A 23,664-nucleotide genomic window follows, 5' to 3' on the forward strand; every position below is an offset into this window, starting at 1 on the left:
TGTGGACGAAGCAGCTCTCAGGGTTTTAAGTGGTGCACCTCCCCCAGATTCTCACGTAGTACAGACAATCTAGCTGCAGGCATCCCCAGAATCATCAGCGCAGGATTGGTTCTGATAATCCAAACTCACCCACAGTAACGTTTCATGGGTGTATCTGCAGCTCACTGCAACTAGTTTCATAACCAGCAACATATTTTTTAAAAAATGTTTCTTTCATAGAATTACAGCCTCCGAATCAGGATAGGGGATTTTCAAAATCCAAGATGACATAGGATTCAGTGACTCAGTCACTAAAGGGATCAACAGTGTTAGAGCTCCCTCCACTGGTACAGTGACCCTACTTCACAATGTTTCCTCTAAGCCCAGGATCTGTGCAATTACAAGGTATTTGTAGGTGAGGACGGCCATTCGGCCCATCTTATTTTATCCATTGAAAGAGATCCTACAGCCCCCTCATTTCAGCGTTTCTCAAGGTTCCAGGGTAGTCACCTCCACCATTCTGTCCAGACATCTACTCCACACACTAATGACTCTTGCGAGTGAATGGTAACTGCATACACTTGCTTTAAGATTAATGCCACATCATAATGACGTGGTCAGCACTTTAAAGCTTACAAGGACACCAACTCGCCCCACACAGCAAGCTCAGGCCCAAAACTGCACACTATTCACGCGTGGGATGAACAGCATTTGGCTGCCGGGTCCCAGCCTGACAACAGCAGTAACAAACGGGGATTTAATCAGACTCGCACAGAAATCAACTGGAGTGCAAGGACTTCAGGAACTTCATAGACTGATTGTAGGTGGAGCAGTATTTCATGGGAGCTTAAGAGAACATCTCAATTTCTAGACTGGCAGTGGTGAGGTGCAAACCAGTGATATATTACCACCACCTTGAGAGGCCCTGCAGCAGATCTATTACAACAACGGGAGTTAAGGATTCTTGTTTGTGTATAACGGCTGTAAACCGAAAGATGGGACCTAGTAGTCGTAAAGCGCAGCATGGCCAATCAAACAGAATGGGGGGGGGGGGGGGGGGGGGGAGGTCTCGACTCCTTTCCCCTCCATCTGTGGAGCTTAGCTTAAGAAGTTGTGAGTCAGGTCATACAAGCACTACACAGGTGGCGGACACTCTCTCTCAGGAATGGGGAAAACAAATTTCGAACAAAAGGGAGACCTTTTGAACCATGGATTCAGAAGCCAAAAAAGTTATATCCGGAAGTTTTCATGAAACACAGTTTGGCTGTCCAGCTAGGAACAATTCTCAGATAGGTAACAGCTTTTGTCAGATAATATGTGTCTCAGTGACCCACTGTGAGCGCTCTTTGAAGGTGTTAAAATCTGTAAATTTATTTTGATTGGCTTGTTATAGTTCTCTAACTTACCTCCTGAGGAAGCTGGCGAGCAGAGCCATCCGTGATCCTATCGAAGATTTTCTGTACTGCTCGGATCCTGACTAGAAACACTGGCCGCACTGTGGTGGCTAATGAAAGCAGCAAATGGCACGCTGAGAGCAACAGTTTCTCTGGCACCTGCAGGGACAATTCGGTTAGTAACTCAAAGCTCCCCAGCTCCTCATCACCCACTACAAAATTCAACACGGCAACCCTGGTTAGAATTTACATAGAGAGGCGCTGCATCTCACAGGACACATGGCAGGAGAGATGGTCAACATCGGAATCACACAATAATGCACCAATTCAAAGGAGGAATGCTGGGTGTCTACAACAGAGCCCTGGATGTGAATCAAACGGCTTGCAGGTAGAGAGTTAGGCATCTGGTGACTCTTGCTCGAATACACGTGCACCCCGATACATCGACGGGCCAATCCCCCCCAGCACCCCGATACATCGACGGGCCGATCCCCCCCAGCACCCCGATACATCGACGGGCCGATCTCCCCCAGCACCCCGATACATCGACGGGCCGATCTCCCCCAGCACCCCGATACATCGACGGGCCGATCCCCCCCAGCACCCCGATACATCGACGGGCCGATCCCCCCCAGCACCCCGATACATCGACGGGCCGATCCCCCCCAGCACCCCGATAAATCGACGGGCCGATCCCCCCAGCACCCCGATACATCGACGGGCCGATCCCCCCCCCAGCACCCTGATACATCGACGGGCCGATCCCCCCAGCACCCCGATACATCGACGGGCCGATCCCCCCAGCACCCCAATACATCGACGTACCGATCCCCCCAGCACCCCGATAAATCGACGGGCCGATCCCCCCAGCACCCCAATACATCGACGGGCCGATCCCCCCCAGCACCCCGATACATCGACGTACCGATCCCCCCCCAGCACCCCGATACATCGACGGGCCGATCCCCCCAGCACCCCAATACATTGACGTACCGATCCCCCCCCAGCACCCCGATACATCGACGGGCCGATCCCCCCAGCACCCCAATACATCGACGGGCCGATCCCCCCCAGCACCCCGATACATCGACGTACCGATCCCCCCCCAGCACCCCGATACATCGACGGGCCGATCCCCCCAGCACCCCAATACATCGACGGGCCGATCCCCCAGCACCCCAATACATCGACGTACCGATCCCCCCAGCACCCCGATACATCGATGGGCCGATCCCCCCCCAGCACCCCGATACATCGACGGGCCGATCCCCCCCAGCACCCCAATACATCGACGTACTGTCCCCCCTCAGCACCCTGATAGAGATGTACCGACACCCCATGCACCCAGATACAGAGATGTACCGACAGAAACGTGAGATCACACGATTCCCCAATGCCTCAACAGATGGCTAGGAGTTTGCAGAGCCCGATGATGCTCATTGCGTACAGTGGAAGGCCAGCTGGCGATGTTCCAGGGTCTGGCCTTCCATACAGTAAGTAGAAGACCCAGAAGTTGGCTACTCGTATCTGAAATGAGCAGCAAGTTTAGGCAGGCTGACAGAATGGCATTTTTCTGAAATACCATTTAGCTTCTCAGGGAAGATATCGACGTACCTTAGAGCTGATGAGGGGAGCAGTGGCCTCCATGGCAGTGGAAATGAAAGAGACAAACTGCTCAGGATTTTGACGTTGAACTTCGCTATAAAACTGAGCTAGCCAGTGGGAGTAGGCCTGCAGCGCTGCCAGGGACTGAGCATGGCTGAAAGAGAAGAGTATTAAAAAAAAGGTCAATACACGAATTGGCATGCAACATTTAATAAGTTTATGAAAACTGAACAATGATTGTTTTGTATTGACCGGGGATTTTGCAAAGCAAGGCCAACACTCCCAAACCCAGGAGTGATTGCAATCTGCCTCAGCCCGAGACCCTGAGCCAAGCTGGAGTCCCAGGGTGAAGCTAGCACGTGGAGCTGAATCACCCGCCTTATAAGTTCTAACTTACTGTAGCCTCCTTTTCCGAGGCGAGCCTGCATCACCCACCATTCCCCTGCCTGAGGGATGCTCCAGCCCAGCTCTCGGCCATACTGCTTTGTATCCAGATATGAGGCGGAGAGCTAGCATCGCTCGGGGAGACAGACTCCAGTTTTCCTCCCTGTGGGGAGATGCCTGGCTTCAGTTTTCCGCTAGAGATTGAAAAATGAGCACCTGGCGTGAGGATAGTCACAGCATACCCAGTCACACAGCTCCGACACCAAAATCTGCATAATTAGGCATCAGCTGTGGCTCAGTGGGTAGCACTCTTGCCTTTGAGTCAGAAGGTTATGGGTTCAAGTCCCACTCCAGAGACTTGAGCCCATAATCTAGGCTGATACTCCCTGTGCAGTACTGAGGAAGTGCTATTTATAATCCACACCCAACGTTCACACTGGTTTGAAGAGAAACCTGCAGCACCCACTCCCCCAGTCACCTACCGTGCTCCCCAGGCAGTATATGCTCATGTATTCTCGGGTGGTCAGACAGTTCTCCCCACAGCTCCCTCATAGCAGGGACGAGCCAAGCAGATCTGCAATAACATCTACGCAGAAGCGTCCAAAATCTTTCCCCTTGGTCCAATTTAAACATGAAAATGATTTTGCACCTCGTTTCCAAGGTCAGCGAACCCACCCACCCACACTGGGGAAGTTGCCATATGAAAGTAAGACAAGCGATGGTTAAAGTCAGGCCCAAAGTAGAAAAATCTACATTATTTGCAGTGACTGTGCTGGAGGGGTGTCGCCTTATATTTTTATTCTTAGAATCATAGAAAGGTTTCAGCACAGAAGGAGGCCATTCAGTCCATCGAGCCTGTGCCGGCTCTATGCAAGAACAATCCAGCTAGTTCCACCCTTTCTCCATAGCCCTGCAAATTTTTTCCCTTCAAGTATTTATCCGATTCCCTTTTGAAGGCCACGATTGAATCTGCCTCCACCACCCCCTCAGGCAGTGCATTCCAGATCATAACCACTCGCCGTATAAAGAAGTTTATCCTCATGTCACCTTTGGTTCTTTTGCCAATCACCTTAAATCTGTGTCCTCTGGTTCTTGACCCTTCTGCCAGTGGGAACAGTTTCTCTCTATCTACTCTGTCCAGACTCCTCATGATTTTGAATACCTCGATCAAATCTCCTCGCAACTTTCTCTGTTCCAAGGAGAACCACCCCAGCTTCTCCAGTCTATTCACGTAACTGAAGTCCCTCATCCCTGGAAGCATTCTAATAAATCTCTTCTGTACTCTCTCTAAGGCCTTCACATCCTTCCTAAAGTGCAGTGCCCTGAATTGGACACAATACTCCAGTTGTGGCCAAACCAGTGTTTTATATAGGTTGATCATAATTTCCTTGCTTTTGTACTCTATGCCTTTATTTATAAAGGCCCAGGATGCAGTATGCTTTTTTAACCACTTTCTCAACTTGCCCTACAACAATTTGTGTACATATACCCCCAGATCTCTCTGTTCCTGCACCCCTTTTAGAATTGTAGCCTTTAGTTTATATTGCCTCTCCTACCAAAATGTGTCACTTCACACTTATTTGAGTTAAATTTCATCTGCCACATGTCTGCGCATTCCACCAAAGTGTCTATATCCTCTTGAAGTCTATCACTATCCTCCTCAATGCTCACTACCCTTCCAAGTTTTGTGTCGTCTGCAATTTTTGAAATTGAGCCCTGTACACCCAAATCCAAGTCATTAGTATATATCAAGAAAAGCAGTGGTCCTAGTACCGACCCCTGGGGAACACCACTGTACACCTCCCTGCAGTCTGAAAAGCAACCGTTCACCACTACTCTGTTTCCTGTCACTTAGCCAATTTCGTGCCTGTGCTGTCACCGCCCCTTTTTATTCCATGGGCTTCAACTTTGCTGACAAGTCCACTATGTGGCATTTTATCAAACACCTTTTGGAAGTCCATATACACATCAATCGCATTGCCCTCATCTACCCACTCTGTCACCTTATCAAAAAACTCAATTAAGTTAGTAAAACACGATTTGCCTTTAACAAATGCGTGCTGGCTTTCCTTAACTAATCCACACTTGTCCAAGTGACTGTTAATTTTGTCCTGGATTATCATTTCTAAAAGTTTCCCCACCACCAACGTTAAAGTGACTGACCTGTAGTTGTTGGGTTTATCCTTACATCCTTTTTTGAACAATGCTGTAACATTTGCAATTCTCCATTCCTCTGGCACCACCCCGTACCTCAGCAACCTCGGATGCATCCCATCTGGACCGGATGACTTATCTATTTTAAGTACAGCTGGCCTTTCTAGTATCTCAACTATCTCCTTCTTGATATAATTTATCTTAGAATTTTAGGTACAGGAGCCTATAGTACTGGGTGATACAACAACATGCGTTTATACAGAGCCTTTAACGTAGTAAAGTGCTTCAACATGCTTTACAGGAGCGCAAACAGATAAAAATGGACACCAAGCCACATAAGGAGATATTAGGACAGGTGACCGAAAGCTTGGTCAAAGAAGTAGGTTTTAAGGAGCATCTTAAAGGAGGAGAGAGGGGCGGAGAGGTTTAGGGAGGGATTCCAGAGCTTAGGGCCTAGATGGCAGAGGTACGACCTGCAATGGTGGGGCAAAGGAAATTGGGGATGCGCAAGAGGCCTGAATTGCAGGAGCGCAGAAATCTCAGAGGGGTGTAGGGCTGGAGAAGATTACAGAGATAGGGAGGGGCGAGGCCATGGAGGTTTTCAGCTTTATCGCAGGCAGAAGCATTCAATCTGCTCATCTGGTAGCTTCTGCAGTAATCAGCTACTGGAGATCTTTTTCTCACAACACGACACCCCACTCCTGATCAATCGGGCACACTCACTGCAAAGGGTGTCAGACAGCGAGTGGCAGGAGACACGGGGCTTTCACATCTTACGTTAGTTCCTTTCCATTAATAATGTGCCAGGGCCTGACCGGAGGGGGAACATCCCATTTCAACCAGCTCTCGATACCATAATGCACAAAACAGATTTAGTACACAGGATCTACACTGTACTTACACATCAATCAGGTCTGGTTTGAGTACAGATGGCACTGCTGTTTCCATATCATACAGCTTGATCTGGGACCCATAAAGCGTCACTTCCACTAGCCTGAGAAACAGCAACACACACCCATTAGAAGCAAATCAGCAGGACTGTGATCAGAAAAACACGCACGCGAATCTGTAAGGGACGGTTCTAAATGGGAGGAGGTTCACATGCAAAAGCTTGTGAGATTCCCTAGACGTCACTGAGGCAGCATGGAGATTGCAGGGAACACCTGTAGGCGCAATGTAATCCAGTACCTCAATCCATTGAAAATTCTCCATGGGCCAGACAGTGACGGCCATCCTGTTCTCACTGGACATCCACATATGCACATCCACCAGCAGGGGTCACTGGAAAGTGACCAGGAGCAGGGGCCTTGTCTTATTTCCCCTTCACTTGCCTATGGGGGCTGAAGCCAACTGTAGCTCCCCCACTCAGATCCACCGTCAGCACAGACAGGGCACCAATGTAGCACTTTCTGGCATTACACCACAGTGCCTTGACACACTAAGCATGGGGGTAGCCTGAACTTCTCAGTTTATAATCGACTGCCCAGGTACACTGGGGTGGGCTTCACAAACTGTGCATAACACCAAATGATAGAAAACGGCACTGAATCCACGATTCTTCATTCAGGTCATTAACAGAGGGCCAGGTGGCTCTCCAAGGGAAGAATGTAAGTGCTCCCCAAGGCCCATCCTGCACCTCCAGCAACTGATTCCTCAGCAGCAAAGCCGAGGCCTGGCAGCAGCTCCCTGGCCCACCATTATGGTTGGGGAAAGTTGAGGAAGATGAGTAATTTATCCCCCAGAGTCTTGTTTATACCTAGAAAAAGAGTTTATGCCAATGCAATAGTTAAACATTAGCAGATCTATGTAAAAAAGCCTCATTCTAGACTATGGCCAGGACTTGCACATCATGGATCACTAGAATGATCTAGCAGCATCTAGAGACTGTCAGTGGAAGCAAGCTCATCACAGACATTTAGATATACACCTCTGTGCCTGTATCTATTGCACTCCGCATATAGACACAGAATAAACTATCCTCTTCTGTGACTACTTTCCACACTCTGGTCCCAGAACGATGGCTGTCTATGCTGCACAGGATATTTCAATGGTGAAGGAGAACTTCAGACTGGCTTTGGGACAGTGGATCCACTAACAATTCCATGGATTAAATATTCAGACTGCTAAGAGTCAGGAAATTAGAAATTTAATCTAGTTCCAACACTGGCGATTAAAATATTTGCAGTTATTGTGGATATTATTCCCAAACAGGATTTTTGAAGTGACAAAAGACAAAATCTTCTGGAGAGTGTTGAAAACTGACAAGGGAGTTATTAAAGTGGCCAGCAGCTGGAGAACAAAACAAAACTGGTATACAAACAAGGATCTCTGTAATACCTGATGGTGAGCTGAATTCTCACTGGTGAGCAGAACATACACTCACTGCCCATGCTGTTCCCATGTTGCTAACAATGAACAGAGACCCCCCCCCCCCACCCCTGCTGGGATCTGAGGGTACATGGGTGGGGGCAAACGATTCCTCTGGTGCCTATTTGCTGCATTCAGTCACCAAATCAGTGAGTTAAAAGGACGAGGCCTTACCTTTCCACTACTCGGAGCGAGTCATTAAACCTGGCAGCAAATACATCCCCGATAAAATACTCAGCCAAGCGACCGCTAGCTTGAAGCAGTGAGCTGAGGTCACGTAAAGAGCAATGCAAACGTCGACAGTCATTCTCTGCTGAAATGTTTAATCTGTGAACTGAAAAAAACTATTCATCAGCATACAACGGCACCCCAAGCATACATCAAACCGCTGTGCAACACGGATCAATACAAGCAACAGCGCACTGCCATCCCGTTCCTCACCGATATAACCAGCGTCACACTGTGACACCTCCTGCCCATAGATATAACCAGTGTCACACTGACACTCCCTGCCCATTGATATAACCAGTGTCACACTGTGACACCCTCTTTCTATTGGTATAACTAGCGCAATATTAGAACAAGTTTCTCCAGAAGTTTTTATATTTAAACTTCGTTTTTTATGCTATTAAGATGCTCCAATTCTGACAGATTCAACTCCAACTTAAAACAAGTGACCTGTGTTCCTGTTTGCAGCATAAACGTGTTTTATTGTTCTCGTATCTGTAAAGTTAAATACCTCAATATATCTGGAATAATGTATCCTGCAACACCTGAGTTTACTGCAGGCAATGTCACAGGACGAGGTTACACATTAACAGCTGTTAACAGGAGCCCAGCCCTTTACCTTGTCCTGAGGTTACGACAAACTGTTGCAATCCCAGGTAAACTTCAAGGTTATCCTGCAAGATGGGAAACTAGGAACAGAAAGAAAAACAGACAAGGAATGAAAGCCGCTCTTAAAATGACAATTACAAACCGCTCAATCATTTAAACATTTTAATCCAAGTGCTGTCCTTTACAGCTATTGAAGGGACTGGGTGGTGTTGGTCAGAAACTGGGTTAGACAATGGCCTTTTAGCTCTGGGACTTGGGTTCAATTCCAGCCCACAATGATGGAACAGAAGTCTCCCAGAAAGGCCACGTGCGTTAGCCAGCAGACAGAAGACATCCAATCAATCGAGGCTGAGTGAAACTCAAGGCAGCCTCAATTCATTTTCTAGTGGACAAAGGCCCACAGTCCAAAACTACACCTGGTGCGGGAAATAAAAAATTGTCAAATTTGTGCATTAGTGGGTGCTCTCAAGGTAGCGGCTGAGAGAAATTGTTGGGATTCAGCTGGGGGAGCTTTACTCTGTATCTAACCTGTGCTATACCTGCCCTGGGAGTGTTTGATGGGACAGTGTAGAGGGAGCTTTACTCTGTATCTAACCTGTGCTATACCTGCCCTGGGAGTGTTTGATGGGACAGTGTAGAGGGAGCTTTACTCTGTATCTAACCTGTGCTATACCTGCCCTGGGAGTGTTTGATGGGACAGTGTAGAGGGAGCTTTACTCTGTATCTAACCTGTGCTATACCTGCCCTGGGAGTGTTTGATGGGACAGTGTAGAGGGAGCTTTACTCTGTATCTAACCTGTGCTATACCTGCCCTGGGAGTGTTTGATGGGACAGTGTAGAGGGAGCTTTACTCTGTATCTAACCTGTGCTATACCTGCCCTGGGAGTGTTTGATGGGACAGTGTAGAGGGAGCTTTACTCTGTATCTAACCTGTGCTATACCTGCCCTGGGAGTGTTTGATGGGACAGTGTAGAGGAAGCTTTATTCTGTATCTAATCCGTGCTGTACCTGCTCAGGGAGTGTTTGATGGGACAGTGCAGAGGGAGTTTTGCTCTGTATCTAACCCATGTCATACCTGCCCTGGGAGTGTTTGATGCTGAAACTGGGCGATGAAATGGGAAGTGTTACATTTCCCAGTGCCAAATATGTGAGCACAATATTCCCATTGCACCCTGAAAATCAGGCATTATCGATATTTAGATTGGAGAAAAGGTACAGGTCATTTATTCCGACACCACAGACAGTGTCCGATTTTGATGCAGTAAACAAGTTGCTGAATATCCAGCTATAACACCAGCCTCACTGTCCAGTATCCACAGGCAATACGGAAGGCCAAATGGGACCTTGTTCACTATATCAATGTCCTTTAGGGAAAGAAACCTGCCGTCCTTACCCGGTCTGACTCCAGACCCACAGCAATGTGGTTGATTCTTAATTGCCCTCTGAAATGGCCTAGCATGCCACTCAGTTGTAAAATCTCGCTAAAAAAAGTCATAAGAAGAATAAAACCGGACGGACCACCCGGCATCAGAACACTAGACATCAGACCACTAGGCAACGGACACGACAAAGGCAAACCAAGCCCAGCCAACCCTGCAAAGTCCTCCTCACTAACATCTGGGGACTTGTGCCAAAATTGGGAGAGCTGTCCCACAGTTGAGTCAAGCAACAGCCTGACATAGCCATACTCAACAGAATCATACCTTTCAGCCAACGTCCCAGACTCTTCCATCACCATCCCTGGGTATGTCCTGTCCCACCGGCAGGACAGACCCACCAGAGGTGGCGGTACAGTGATATACAGTCAGGAGGGAGTGGCCCTGGGAGTCCTCAACATTGACTCTGGACCCATGAAATCTCATGGCATCAGGTCAAACATGGGCAAGGAAACCTCCTGCTGATTACCACCTACTGCCCTCCCTCAGCTGATGAATCAGTCCTCCTCCATGTTGACCACCACTTGGAGGAAGCACTGAGGGTAGCAAGGGCACAAAATGTACTCTGTGTGGGGGACTTCAATGTCCATCACCAAAAGTGGCTCGGTAGCACCACTACTGACCGAGCTGGCCGAGTCCTGAAGGACATAGCCGCCAGACTGGGCCTGCGGCAGGTGGTGAGCGAACCAATACGAGGGAAAAACGTACTTGACCTCGTCCTCACCAATCTACCTGTCGCAAATGCATCTGTCCATGACAGTATTGGTAGGAGTGCCCACCACACAGTCCTCGTGGAGACGAAGTCCCGTCTTCACACTGAGGACACCATCCAACGTGTTGTGTGGTACTACCACCACGCTAAATGGGATAGATTCAGAACAGATCCAGCAGCTCAAAACTGGGCATCATGAGGCGCTGTGGGCCATCAGCAGCAGAATTGTATTCCAGCACAATCTGTAACCTTATGGCCCGGCATATTCCTCACTCTGACATTACCAACAAGCCAGGGGATCAACCCTGGTTCAATGAGGAGTGTAGAAGAGCATGCCAGGAGCAGCACCAGGCGTACCTAAGAATAAGGTGCCAACCTGGTGAAGCTACAACTCAGGACTACATGCATGCGAAACAGCGGAAGCAACATGCTATGGACAGAGCTAAGCGATGCCACAACCAACGGATCAGATCAAAGCTCTGCAGTCCTGCCACATCCAGTTGTGAATGGTGGTGGACAATTAAACAACGAACGGGAGGAGGAGGCTCTGTAAACATCCCTATCCTCAATGATGGCGGAGTCCAGCACGTGAGTGCAAAAGACAAGGCTGAAACGTTTGCAACCATCTTCAGCCAGAAGTGCCGAGTGGATGATCCATCTCGGCCTCCTCCCGATATCCCCACCATCACAGAAGCCAGTCTTAAGCCAATTCGATTCACTCCATGTGATATCAAGAAACGGCTGAGTGCACTGCATACGGCAAAGGCTATGGGGCCCGACAGCATCCCGGCTGTAGTGCTGAAGACTTGTGCTCCAGAACTAGCTGCACCTCTAGCGAAACTGTTCCAGTACAGCTACAACACTGGCATCTACCCGACAATGTGGAAAATTGCCCAGGTATGTCCTGCCCACAAAAAGCAGGACAAATCCAATCCGGCCAATTACCGCCCCATCAGTCCACTCTCAATCATCAGCAAAGTGACGGAAGGTGTCGTCGACAGTGCTATCAAGCAGCACTTACTCACCAATAACCTGCTCACTGATTTGGGTTCCGCCAGGACCACTCAGCTCCAGACCTCATTACAGCCTTGGTCCAAACATGGACAAAAGAGCTGAATTCCAGGGGTGAGGTGAGAGTGACTGCCCTTGACATCAAGGCAGCATTTGACTGAGTGTGGCACCAAGCAGCCCTAGTAAAATTGAAGTCAATGGGAATCAGGGGGAAAACTCTCCAGTGGCTGGAGTCATACCTAGCCCAAAGGAAGATGGCAGTGGTTGTTAGAGGCCAATCATCTCAGCCCCAGGACAATGCTGCAGGAGTTCCTCAGGGCAGCGACCTAGACCCAACCATCTTCAGCTGCTTCATCAATGACCTTCCCTCCATCATAAGGTCAGAAATGGGGACGTTCGCTGATGATTGCACAGTGTTCAGTTCCATTCGCAACCCCTCAAATAATGAAGCAGTCAGAGCCCGCATGCAGCAAGACCTGGACAACATCCAGGCTTGGGCTCATAAGTGGCAAGTAACATTCGCGCCAGACAAGTGCCAGGCAATGACCATCTCCAACAAGAGAGAGTCTAACCAACTCCCCTTGACATTCAACGGCATTACCATCGCCGAATCCCCCACCATCAACATCCTGGGGGGGTCACCAATGACCAGACACTTAACTGGACCATCCATATAAATACTGTGGCTACAAGAGCAGGTCAGAGGCTGGGTATTCTGCAGCGAGTGACTCACCTCCTGACTCCCCGAAGCCTTTCCACCATCTACAAGGCACAAGTCAGGAGCGTGATGGAATACTCTCCGCTTGCCTGGATGAGTGCAGCTCCAACAACACTCAAGAAGCTCGACACCATCCAGGGCAAAGCAGCCCACATGATTGGCATCCCATCCACCACCCTAAACATTCACTCCCTTCACCACCGACGCAATGTGGCTGCAGTGCGTACCACCCACATGATGCATTGCAGCAACTCGCCAAGGCTTCTTCGACAGCACCTGCCGAACCCGCGACCTCTACCACCTAGAAGGACAAGAGCAGCAGGTACATGGGAACAACACCACTTGCACGTTCCCCTCCAAGTCACACACCATCCCGACTTGGAAATATATCGCCGTTCCTTCATCGTCGCTGGGTCAAAATCCTGGAACTCCCTTCCTAACAGCGCTGTGGGAGAATCTTCACCACATGGACTGCAGCGGTTCAAGAAGGCGGCTCACCACCACCTTCTCAAGGGCAATTAGGGATGGGCAATAAATGCCGGCCTCGCCAGCGACGCCCATATCCCATGAACGAATAAAAAAAAACTATATCAGCCTTAGATTAGCACTGATAACTGAGCACATGCGGTACATCATCCCATAATTGGATATAACCCAGTGCAACTGGTGGTAAAGCAGTGGAATTAATGAAAGAGAAAGTGGGTCTGTCTGGGCAGGGGTGAGACTGGATTTTGTTGCATAAATGCAGCAGGACTGTACCTTGAAGTGCAAGTGCCTGAAGGGCTTAGTTTCCAGCAATGATACCAGACTATGACGACAGCCTTTCAGTCCATCCAGTAAGTTTTGGATGAGTCAGAATATAAATTAATTTCTATTACTGCAGCACAGTGCTCAAATGCAACTTAAATTTGTAATTCAAGAGCTGATTTAGGAAGTAGACAAATAAAGGAGGAAATCCAACTGCTTAAAATGCAGCCTGCAGCACTGCTGTCTGCCAATGGCTAACAATAATGTAGAAAGAGGTTTAATATTTACAGGCATTTAAACTGTCTCCCTGCTTTTAAAAGGAGGGGGTGGGGGTGACTGGTGGGAGTATAGTTAGTCTGCCTGCCTGACCCTGGGTCGTAGTGGTCTTGCATTAATGTGACGCTCAGTAAGTATTACTTACGATTGTAGAAAACGCATGAGAAGGGAGGAGCTCCATCACTTTGGCCACCACTTCTAAGCTCTGTCGCAGGTAGCGCTGCCACTCAGTCTGTTGCTGCAGGCAAAGAGAAGCAAAGATGAAGGCCTGAAACCGCCTCAGACACGTTCTACACTGGGCTCATTGTTGTTTGTGGGACCTTGCTGCGTGCAAATTGGCTGTTGCGTTTGTTTATAGAAGTTATTACATTTCATATACAATTTGTTGGTTGTGAAGCACTTTGGGATGTCTTGAACACATGAAAGGCACTGTATAAATGCATGTTTATTCTTTTTTTTTAAGGTTAGGTGTCAGCCTTGGCTCAGTGGAAGCACTCTTGCCCGAGTCAGAAGGCTGTGGGTCCAAGCACCACTCCAGAGACTGGAGCACATAATCCAGGCTGACACTCCACTGCAGTGCTGAGGGAGTGCTGCACTGTCAGAGGTGCCACCTTTTAGATGAGACGCTAAACCAAGGCCCCCTCTCAGGTGGATGTAAAAAATCCCATGGCACTATTTCGAAGAAGAGCAGGGGAGTTCTCCCTGGTGTCCGGGGCCAACATCTCTCCCTCAAACAACATCACTAAAACAGATGACCCGGTCATTTATTTTATTGCTGTTTATGGGATCTTGCTGTGCACAAATTGGCAGCTGCATTTCCTACATTATAACAGTGACTACTCTTCAAATGTACTTGATTGGTTGTAAAGCACTTTGGGACTCCCCGAGGTCATGAAATGCGCGATATAAATGCAAGCCCATTTTTCTTCTTTACCCAACTGAAGGTCCTTATGTTGTGAGTAAATAACAATGATTAGAGCAAGTGTGTTGCAATAATGAGTTATCATGCAGATCTTTCAGAAACAGACAAGTTCTCAGCATCCGGCACTTACGCAAAACTGTGCTTTTAATGGGCAACAAAATCGCCCTACACATGGCAAGTGCTGGGACGTGTTGTGCAGCATCATGTGCCGAATCACGTGCCCTACAATGCCTGGTCCACATCGTAATCCCTTGAGGGTTTGATTTAGTGCCTTTAAAGACATCACAAACATTTTAGAACGTAAACATCTTCTGCAGCTCCTCTTTGTTGTGCCTACCTAACCCAGCAGGTCTCAACAACAGTGCAGACACCAGAATCAGTGCCCAAAAAACTTAATCAGCTAGTGCTCACAGGGGGAAACTAAATCCAAGGATCATTATTGGATGCTCGCGATACTGAAGGCTTTTTTTTTAAAATAAAAGGAGCTAAATCCAGATGTTGGCGATTTTCAATAGGCCACAAAGCCCAACAGGAGCTAAACTCTCCAACCAGAGTGTAAGCAGTCCCACTTGAAAAATTTGAATTCTGTGCATGGAAATTTATGGTACTTTTCTTTAGTGGGGGGGCAGGGAAAAGAGGGAAGGAAGGAGGCAAAAAATAGATTTGCAAAGGTGACATTTTGTGGAACAAAAATAGGTTAAACAAGAGGAAGGTTAAATCATATAAGCATACAAAAAAAATGACAAGATAGCCCGGTCCATCAAAGCTCACCCATCCACATGTGTTGCAGTTGGGGGAATCTTTACTCTCATCACTCTCTCCATAAGCTTATACTGCAGAGATCAAAATGTGGTTTGACATTTTTTTTTAAAATGCTGCATTTCTTACCTGTTGCAAGACTTCTTGATATGTATGTTAATGACTTGGACTTGGGTGTACAGGGCACAATTTCAAAATTTGCAGATGACACAAAACTTGGAAGGGTCGTAAACAGCGAGGAGGATAGTGAAAGACTTCAAGAGGATATAGACAGGCTGGTGGAATGGGTGGACACGTGGCAGATGAAATTTACACAGAAAAATGCAAAGTGATACATTTCGGTAGGAAGAATGAGGAAAGGCAATATAAACTAGAGGGCACAACTCTAAAAGGGATATAGGAATGCAGAGATCTGGGAGTATATGTGCACAAATCATTGAAGGTGGCAGGGCAGGTTGATAAAGCGGTTAAAAAAACATGGGATCCTGGGCTTTATAAATAGAGGCATAGAGTACAAAGGTATGGAAGTCATGATGAACCTTTATAAAACACTGGTTTGGCCACAACTGGAGTATTGTGTCCAGTTCTGGGCAATGCACTTTACGAAGGATGTGAAGGCCTTACAGAAGGTGCAGAAGAGATTTACTAGAATGGTTCCAGGGATGAGGGACTTTAGTTACGTGGATAGACTGGAGAAACTGGAGTTGTTCTCCTTGGAGCAGAGGAGGTTGCGAGGAGATTTGATAGAGGTATTCAAAATCATGAAGGGTCGAGACAGAGTAGATAGACAGAAACTGTTCCCATTGGCGGAAGGGTCAAGAACCAGAGGACATAGATTTAAGGTGATTGGCAAAAGAACCAAAGGTGACATGAGGGAAAACTTTTTTACACAGCGAGTGGTTAGGATCTGGAATGCACTGCCCGAGGGGGTGGTGGAGATTCAATCATGGCCTTCAAAAAGGAACTGGATAAGTACTTGAAAGGGAAAAATTTGCAGGGCTATGGGGAAAGGGTGGGGGACTGGGACTAGCTGGATTGCTCTTGCACAGAGCCATGCTGTAACCATTCTATGATTCTACTTACCAGGTCAGGTCTTGCTTCCTGCTGGGCTGCTCAGTGATAGAACAACTTGCTGATCAAGATATCCACCACCGCCAACCCCCCCAACCTAGTTCATGGTTAATACACACCAATATCTCCAACATACTTACATCATCATCCAATGTCTCATCGTCAAGTTCTTCCAATTGGGCCTGATTATAGCGGAACTGTATCCGATGTAAAACCTCGGTCAGCAGTAGAACTAGTGCACCTTTGTACCTGTGGGGAGGAGCAGTCATCAGTGACAATCACAGGGTAATAAATGTGAGCACTCTAAATAAATTAGGGCAGGAAAGCCTAATGCTGCCTATTAGTACAGGTCAGTTCATGCTTCCTCTAGTTCTGCCTCCTTCTCCAGTAGCAGCAACCTGTTCCCGTACTGGATCACGGTATAACTGGAACACAGGTTCACTATACAGGAATGCCAAAGGCTCTCTCACCCTCAGCTCTGGACCTCCCATTAGTGTCTTTTTCTTGGACTTTTTCACTCATTGCTGGCCCCATGCATGCAGGTCCTGGACTTCTCTACCCACTCACTTCCTTGCAAAGCAGGAGAGCAGGCAGCAGCTAGGTTCACATTAAGGCCAGGAGGAAGTATCAAGTCAGGAGGTTCGAGGAGATTGTCAGATGGGAGAGCGCGAGTGGGGATGTCTAGGACCTGGGGCCGTGCAATGGTTTCTGGATGTTGTGATATAACCAAGCAACCAGGCTACATCAGCTCATAGGGCAATGGTGTTCTTTGCACCAGGTAGGCTGTTCTGTGAAGTACCTGGAGAGCAAGCAGCGCAGGGCGAGGGAGGGCGCAGGGCGAGGGAGGGCGCAGGGCGAGGGAGGGCGCAGGGCGAGGGAGGGCGCAGGGCGAGGGAGGGCGCAGGGCGAGGGAGGGCGCAGGGCGAGGGAGGGCGCAGGGCGAGGGAGGGCGCAGGGCGAGGGAGGGCGCAGGGCGAGGGAGGGCGCAGGGCGAGGGAGGGCGCAGGGCGAGGGAGGGCGCAGGGCGAGGGAGGGCGCAGGGCGAGGGAGGGCGCAGGGCGAGGGAGGGCGCAGGGCGAGGGAGGGCGCAGGGCGAGGGAGGGCGCAGGGCGAGGGAGGGCGCAGGGCGAGGGAGGGCGCAGGGCGAGGGAGGGCGCAGGGCGAGGGAGGGCGCAGGGCGAGGGAGGGCGCAGGGCGAGGGAGGGCGCAGGGCGAGGGAGGGCGCAGGGCGAGGGAGGGCGCAGGGCGAGGGAGGGCGCAGGGCGAGGGAGGGCGCAGGGCGAGGGAGGGCGCAGGGCGAGGGAGGGCGCAGGGCGAGGGAGGGCGCAGGGCGAGGGAGGGCGCAGGGCGAGGGAGGGCGCAGGGCGAGGGAGGGCGCAGGGCGAGGGAGGGCGCAGGGCGAGGGAGGGCGCAGGGCGAGGGAGGGCGCAGGGCGAGGGAGGGCGCAGGGCGAGGGAGGGCGCAGGGCGAGGGAGGGCGCAGGGCGAGGGAGGGCGCAGGGCGAGGGAGGGCGAAGGGCGAGGGAGGGCGAAGGGCGAGGGAGGGCGAAGGGCGAGGGAGGGCGAAGGGCGAGGGAGGGCGAAGGGCGAGGGAGGGCGAAGGGCGAGGGAGGGCGAAGGGCGAGGGAGGGCGAAGGGCGAGGGAGGGCGAAGGGCGAGGGAGGGCGAAGGGCGAGGGAGGGCGAAGGGCGAGGGAGGGCGAAGGGCGAGGGAGGGCGAAGGGCGAGGGCGGGCGAAGGGCGAGGGCGGGCGAAGGGCGAGGGCGGGCGAAGGGCGAGGGCGGGCGAAGGGCGAGGGAGGGCGAAGGGCGAGGGAGGGCGAAGGGCGAGGGAGGGCGAAGGGCGAGGGAGGGCGAAGGGCGAGGGAGGGCGAAGGGCGAGGGAGGGCGAAGGGCGAGGGAGGGCGAAGGGCGAGGGAGGGCGAAGGGCGAGGGAGGGCGAAGGGCGAGGGCGGGCGAAGGGCGAGGGCGAGGGAGGGCGAAGGGCGAGGGCGAGGGAGGGCGAAGGGCGAGGGCGAGGGAGGGCGAAGGGCGAGGGCGAGGGAGGGCGAAGGGCGAGGGCGAGGGAGGGCGAAGGGCGAGGGCGAGGGAGGGCGAAGGGCGAGGGCGAGGGAGGGCGAAGGGCGAGGGCGAGGGAGGGCGAAGGGCGAGGGCGAGGGAGGGCGAAGGCGAGGGAGGGCGAAGGGCGAGGGCGAGGGAGGGCGAAGGGCGAGGGCGAGGGAGGGCGAAGGGCGAGGGAGAGGGAGGGCGAAGGGCGAGGGAGAGGGAGGGCGAAGGGCGAGGGAGAGGGAGGGCGAGGGAGAGGGAGGGCGAAGGGCGAGGGAGAGGGAGGGCGAAGGGCGAGGGAGAGGGAGGGCGAAGGAGAGGGAGGGCGAAGGGCGAGGGAGAGGGAGGGCGAAGGAGAGGGAGGGCGAAGGGCGAGGGAGAGGGAGGGCGAAGGGCGAGGGAGAGGGAGGGCGAAGGGCGAGGGAGAGGGAGGGCGAAGGGCGAGGGAGAGGGAGGGCGAAGGGAGAGGGAGGGCGAAGGGAGAGGGAGGGCGAAGGGCGAGGGAGAGGGAGGGGCGAGGGAGAGGGAGGGCGAAGGGCGAGGGAGAGGGAGGGCGAAGGGCGAGGGAGGGCGAAGGGCGAGGGCGAGGGAGGGCGAAGGGCGAGGGAGAGGGAGGGCGAAGGGCGAGGGCGAGGGAGGGCGAAGGGCGAGGGAGAGGGAGGGCGAAGGGCGAGGGAGAGGGAGGGCGAAGGGCGAGGGAGAGGGAGGGCGAAGGGCGAGGGAGAGGGAGGGCGAAGGGCGAGGGAGAGGGAGGGCGAAGGGCGAGGGAGAGGGAGGGCGAAGGGCGAGGGAGAGGGAGGGCGAAGGGCGAGGGAGAGGGAGGGCGAAGGGCGAGGGAGAGGGAGGGCGAAGGGCGAGGGAGAGGGAGGGCGAAGGGCGAGGGAGAGGGAGGGCGAAGGGCGAGGGAGAGGGAGGGCGAAGGGCGAGGGAGAGGGAGGGCGAAGGGCGAGGGAGAGGGAGGGCGAAGGGCGAGGGAGAGGGAGGGCGAAGGGCGAGGGAGAGGGAGGGCGAAGGGCGAGGGAGAGGGAGGGCGAAGGGCGAGGGAGAGGGAGGGCGAAGGGCGAGGGAGAGGGAGGGCGAAGGGCGAGGGAGAGGGAGGGCGAAGGGCGAGGGAGAGCGAGGGCGAAGGGCGAGGGAGAGGGAGGGCGAAGGGCGAGGGAGAGGGAGGGCGAAGGGCGAGGGAGAGCGAGGGCGAAGGGCGAGGGAGAGGGAGGGCGAGGGAGAGGGAGAGGGAGGGCGAGGGCGAGGGAGAGGGAGGGCGAAGGGCGAGGGAGAGGGAGGGCGAAGGGCGAGGGAGAGGGAGGGCGAAGGGCGAGGGAGAGGGAGGGCGAAGGGCGAGGGAGAGGGAGGGCGAAGGGCGAGGGAGAGGGAGGGCGAAGGGCGAGGGAGAGGGAGGGCGAAGGGCGAGGGAGAGGGAGGGCGAAGGGCGAGGGAGAGGGAGGGCGAAGGGCGAGGGAGAGGGAGGGCGAAGGGCGAGGGAGAGGGAGGGCGAAGGGCGAGGGAGAGGGAGGGCGAAGGGCGAGGGAGAGGGAGGGCGAAGGGCGAGGGAGAGGGAGGGCGAAGGGCGAGGGAGAGGGAGGGCGAAGGGCGAGGGAGAGGGAGGGCGAAGGGCGAGGGAGAGGGAGGGCGAAGGGCGAGGGAGAGGGAGGGCGAAGGGCGAGGGAGAGGGAGGGCGAAGGGCGAGGGAGAGGGAGGGCGAAGGGCGAGGGAGAGGGAGGGCGAAGGGCGAGGGAGAGGGAGGGCGAAGGGCGAGGGAGAGGGAGGGCGAAGGGCGAGGGAGAGGGAGGGCGAAGGGCGAGGGAGAGGGAGGGCGAAGGGCGAGGGAGAGGGAGGGCGAAGGGCGAGGGAGAGGGAGGGCGAAGGGCGAGGGAGAGGGAGGGCGAAGGGCGAGGGAGAGGGAGGGCGAAGGGCGAGGGAGAGGGAGGGCGAAGGGCGAGGGAGAGGGAGGGCGAAGGGCGAGGGAGAGGGAGGGCGAGGGAGAGGGAGGGCGAAGGGCGAGGGAGAGGGAGGGCGAAGGGCGAGGGAGAGGGAGGGCGAAGGGCGAGGGAGAGGGAGAGGGAGGGCGAAGGGCGAGGGAGAGGGAGGGCGAAGGGCGAGGGAGAGGGAGGGCGAAGGGCGAGGGAGAGGGAGGGCGAAGGGCGAGGGAGAGGGAGGGCGAAGGGCGAGGGAGAGGGAGGGCGAAGGGCGAGGGAGAGGGAGGGCGAAGGGCGAGGGAGAGGGAGGGCGAAGGGCGAGGGAGAGGGAGGGCGAAGGGCGAGGGAGAGGGAGGGCGAAGGGCGAGGGAGAGGGAGGGCGAAGGGCGAGGGAGAGGGAGGGCGAAGGGCGAGGGAGAGGGAGGGCGAAGGGCGAGGGAGAGGGAGGGCGAAGGGCGAGGGAGAGGGAGGGCGAAGGGCGAGGGAGAGGGAGGGCGAAGGGCGAGGGAGAGGGAGGGCGAAGGGCGAGGGAGAGGGAGGGCGAAGGGCGAGGGAGAGGGAGGGCGAAGGGCGAGGGAGAGGGAGGGCGAAGGGCGAGGGAGAGGGAGGGCGAAGGGCGAGGGAGAGGGAGGGCGAAGGGCGAGGGAGAGGGAGGGCGAAGGGCGAGGGAGAGGGAGGGCGAAGGGCGAGGGAGAGGGAGGGCGAAGGGCGAGGGAGAGGGAGGGCGAAGGGCGAGGGAGAGGGAGGGCGAAGGGCGAGGGAGAGGGAGGGCGAAGGGCGAGGGAGAGGGAGGGCGAAGGGCGAGGGAGAGGGAGGGCGAAGGGCGAGGGAGAGGGAGGGCGAAGGGCGAGGGAGAGGGAGGGCGAAGGGCGAGGGAGAGGGAGGGCGAAGGGCGAGGGAGAGGGAGGGCGAAGGGCGAGGGAGAGGGAGGGCGAAGGGCGAGGGAGAGGGAGGGCGAAGGGCGAGGGAGAGGGAGGGCGAAGGGCGAGGGAGAGGGAGGGCGAAGGGCGAGGGAGAGGGAGGGCGAAGGGCGAGGGAGAGGGAGGGCGAAGGGCGAGGGAGAGGGAGGGCGAAGGGCGAGGGAGAGGGAGGGCGAAGGGCGAGGGAGAGGGAGGGTGAAGGGCGAGGGAGAGGGAGGGTGAAGGGCGAGGGAGAGGGAGGGTGAAGGGCGAGGGAGAGGGAGGGTGAAGGGCGAGGGAGAGGGAGGGTGAAGGGCGAGGGAGAGGGAGGGTGAAGGGCGAGGGAGAGGGAGGGTGAAGGGCGAGGGAGAGGGAGGGTGAAGGGCGAGGGAGAGTGAAGGGCGAGGGAGAGGGAGGGTGAAGGGCGAGGGAGAGGGAGGGTGAAGGGCGAGGGAGAGGGAGGGTGAAGGGCGAGGGAGAGGGAGGGTGAAGGGCGAGGGAGAGGGAGGGTGAAGGGCGAGGGAGAGGGAGGGTGAAGGGCGAGGGAGAGGGAGGGTGAAGGGCGAGGGAGAGGGAGGGTGAAGGGCGAGGGAGAGGGAGGGTGAAGGGCGAGGGAGAGAGAGGGTGAAGGGCGAGGGAGAGAGAGTGAAGGGCGAGGGAGAGAGTGAAGGGCGAGGGAGAGAGTGAAGGGCGAGGGAGAGAGTGAAGGGCGAGGGAGAGAGTGAAGGGCGAGGGAGAGAGTGAAGGGCGAGGGAGAGAGTGAAGGGCGAGGGAGAGAGTGAAGGGCGAGGGAGAGAGTGAAGGGCGAGGGAGAGAGTGAAGGGCGAGGGAGAGAGTGAAGGGCGAGGGAGAGAGTGAAGGGCGAGGGAGAGAGTGAAGGGCGAGGGAGAGAGTGAAGGGCGAGGGAGAGAGTGAAGGGCGAGGGAGAGAGTGAAGGGCGAGAGAGAGAGTGAAGGGCGAGAGAGAGAGTGAAGGGCGAGAGAGAGAGTGAAGGGCGAGAGAGAGAGTGAAGGGCGAGAGAGAGAGTGAAGGGCGAGAGAGAGAGTGAAGGGCGAGAGAGAGAGTGAAGGGCGAGAGAGAGAGTGAAGGGCGAGAGAGAGAGTGAAGGGCGAGAGAGAGATATGAAGCAATTGGAATATGGGTTGGCAAAGTGATATTTGTCAGAATATAATGGAATGGGAGGGTGGGGGGGAGTTGTCATGGCGACTGTATCTTGGAGAATTGTTTTTTGCTCGAATGTGATTGGGTGGAACTTTTGGTCGGATGCGACTGGGGAGAAAGGAAGACCAAGGCGAGACCATGAAAATGTTACAGTGAAACAATAACATTAAAATGAAGGATTAATGCTGTTCCCTGCCATGTGAGTGCAGAAAGAATGAAGGGTGGGCAGGGAGAGCCGTATGCAGGCAGGTTAAGCTGATCCCATAGAACGAGAATGAGAAAAACTACTTGCAGGGACATGCAAGAGGAGATATTTCAGGTAGGGGCGAGATTGTGGAGAAGACACGGCCGAACGTTTCGGCAGCACAATGAGAACGATCGGAGTGGAGGCGAGTAATGTTGGAAAAGTGGAAAGCGGCTTTGGTAATTGCAGATATGGAGGAGGTAGCGTGAGCTCGGCATCAAGCAGAATACCAGGGTGCCACAAGTCCTGATGCAGCGCAAAATGGCAGCTGGGGAGATGAATGGAATAGAGAATGGAGGTGCTGATTGGGGCCAAAGAGGGAGGCCTCAATTTTGCTGACATTCACCTGGAAAAAGTTTTCTCATATCCAGGTCTCTATATCAGGCAGTGAGAGAAACTGTTCCAATAGGATGAGTTATATGTTTCTTGAGAGGAGGGATAAATGGATAGAGCGAGGGAGTGGTATAGCAGGATGGCTTCTATTCAGACAGGCAGGCTTGTTGGGCTGAATGGCCTTTTTCTCTCAATAACAGAGTTAAATTTAAATGGTGACTGAATTTTTCTCTAGTGTGGGAGACAATAGATGGAAACCTGAAGACGTCAGGAGAATAATAACTAAAGGGCTGTCACAGAACAAGATTAGGCTGGAGTGGGAGAGGATTACCCAACGGCCCAAGGTGTCAATTTTCTATAATGACAGCACCAACGTGGGAATTTTTGTTATTGACAGCACGACACAGTAAGTTCGCATGCGGTGGGTAAGATTTCTCAGCTCAGCTCCTACTTCATCCCCACTTGACAAACTTCTAGCACCTCAAGCATCAACCCTTTTCAGCAATAGGGCAGCTGTGTGCCAAGAAAATTAAAAAGTTAACATTTTAATTAGAAAATGACAGTTTTGGATCAATGTGGATTCATTAACGTTCAAATAAGGAAAACCAAACACCCATTCAGAACACAGCGGGTTAATGTACAGGCAAGGGTTTGTGCTGCCTGGTTTAATGCAGCTCTCTGCACGTTTCCCAGTATAGG

At 53.5% G+C, this 23,664-nt stretch overlaps 1 protein-coding gene across 3 annotated transcripts in view; it reads right to left on the reverse strand.

Annotated features, from left to right (window-relative positions):
* xpo6 (exportin 6) overlaps positions 1–23,664 on the reverse strand; it is an 86,567-nt gene that overhangs the window by 17,806 nt on the left and 45,097 nt on the right. For all 3 annotated transcript variants that reach the window (XM_068003601.1, XM_068003600.1, XM_068003599.1), the window contains 7 exons: positions 16,513–16,621; positions 13,766–13,858; positions 8,731–8,800; positions 8,058–8,217; positions 6,418–6,510; positions 2,988–3,132; positions 1,386–1,532 (listed from right to left, as the gene is read on the reverse strand). In XM_068003601.1, the coding sequence (XP_067859702.1) occupies positions 1,386–1,532; positions 2,988–3,132; positions 6,418–6,510; positions 8,058–8,217; positions 8,731–8,800; positions 13,766–13,858; positions 16,513–16,621 (817 nt within the window). The remainder of the gene's footprint in view (positions 1–1,385; positions 1,533–2,987; positions 3,133–6,417; positions 6,511–8,057; positions 8,218–8,730; positions 8,801–13,765; positions 13,859–16,512; positions 16,622–23,664) is intronic.

Source organism: Heptranchias perlo, chromosome 22 (assembly GCF_035084215.1).
Source record: "Heptranchias perlo isolate sHepPer1 chromosome 22, sHepPer1.hap1, whole genome shotgun sequence".
NCBI lineage: Eukaryota > Metazoa > Chordata > Chondrichthyes > Hexanchiformes > Hexanchidae > Heptranchias > Heptranchias perlo.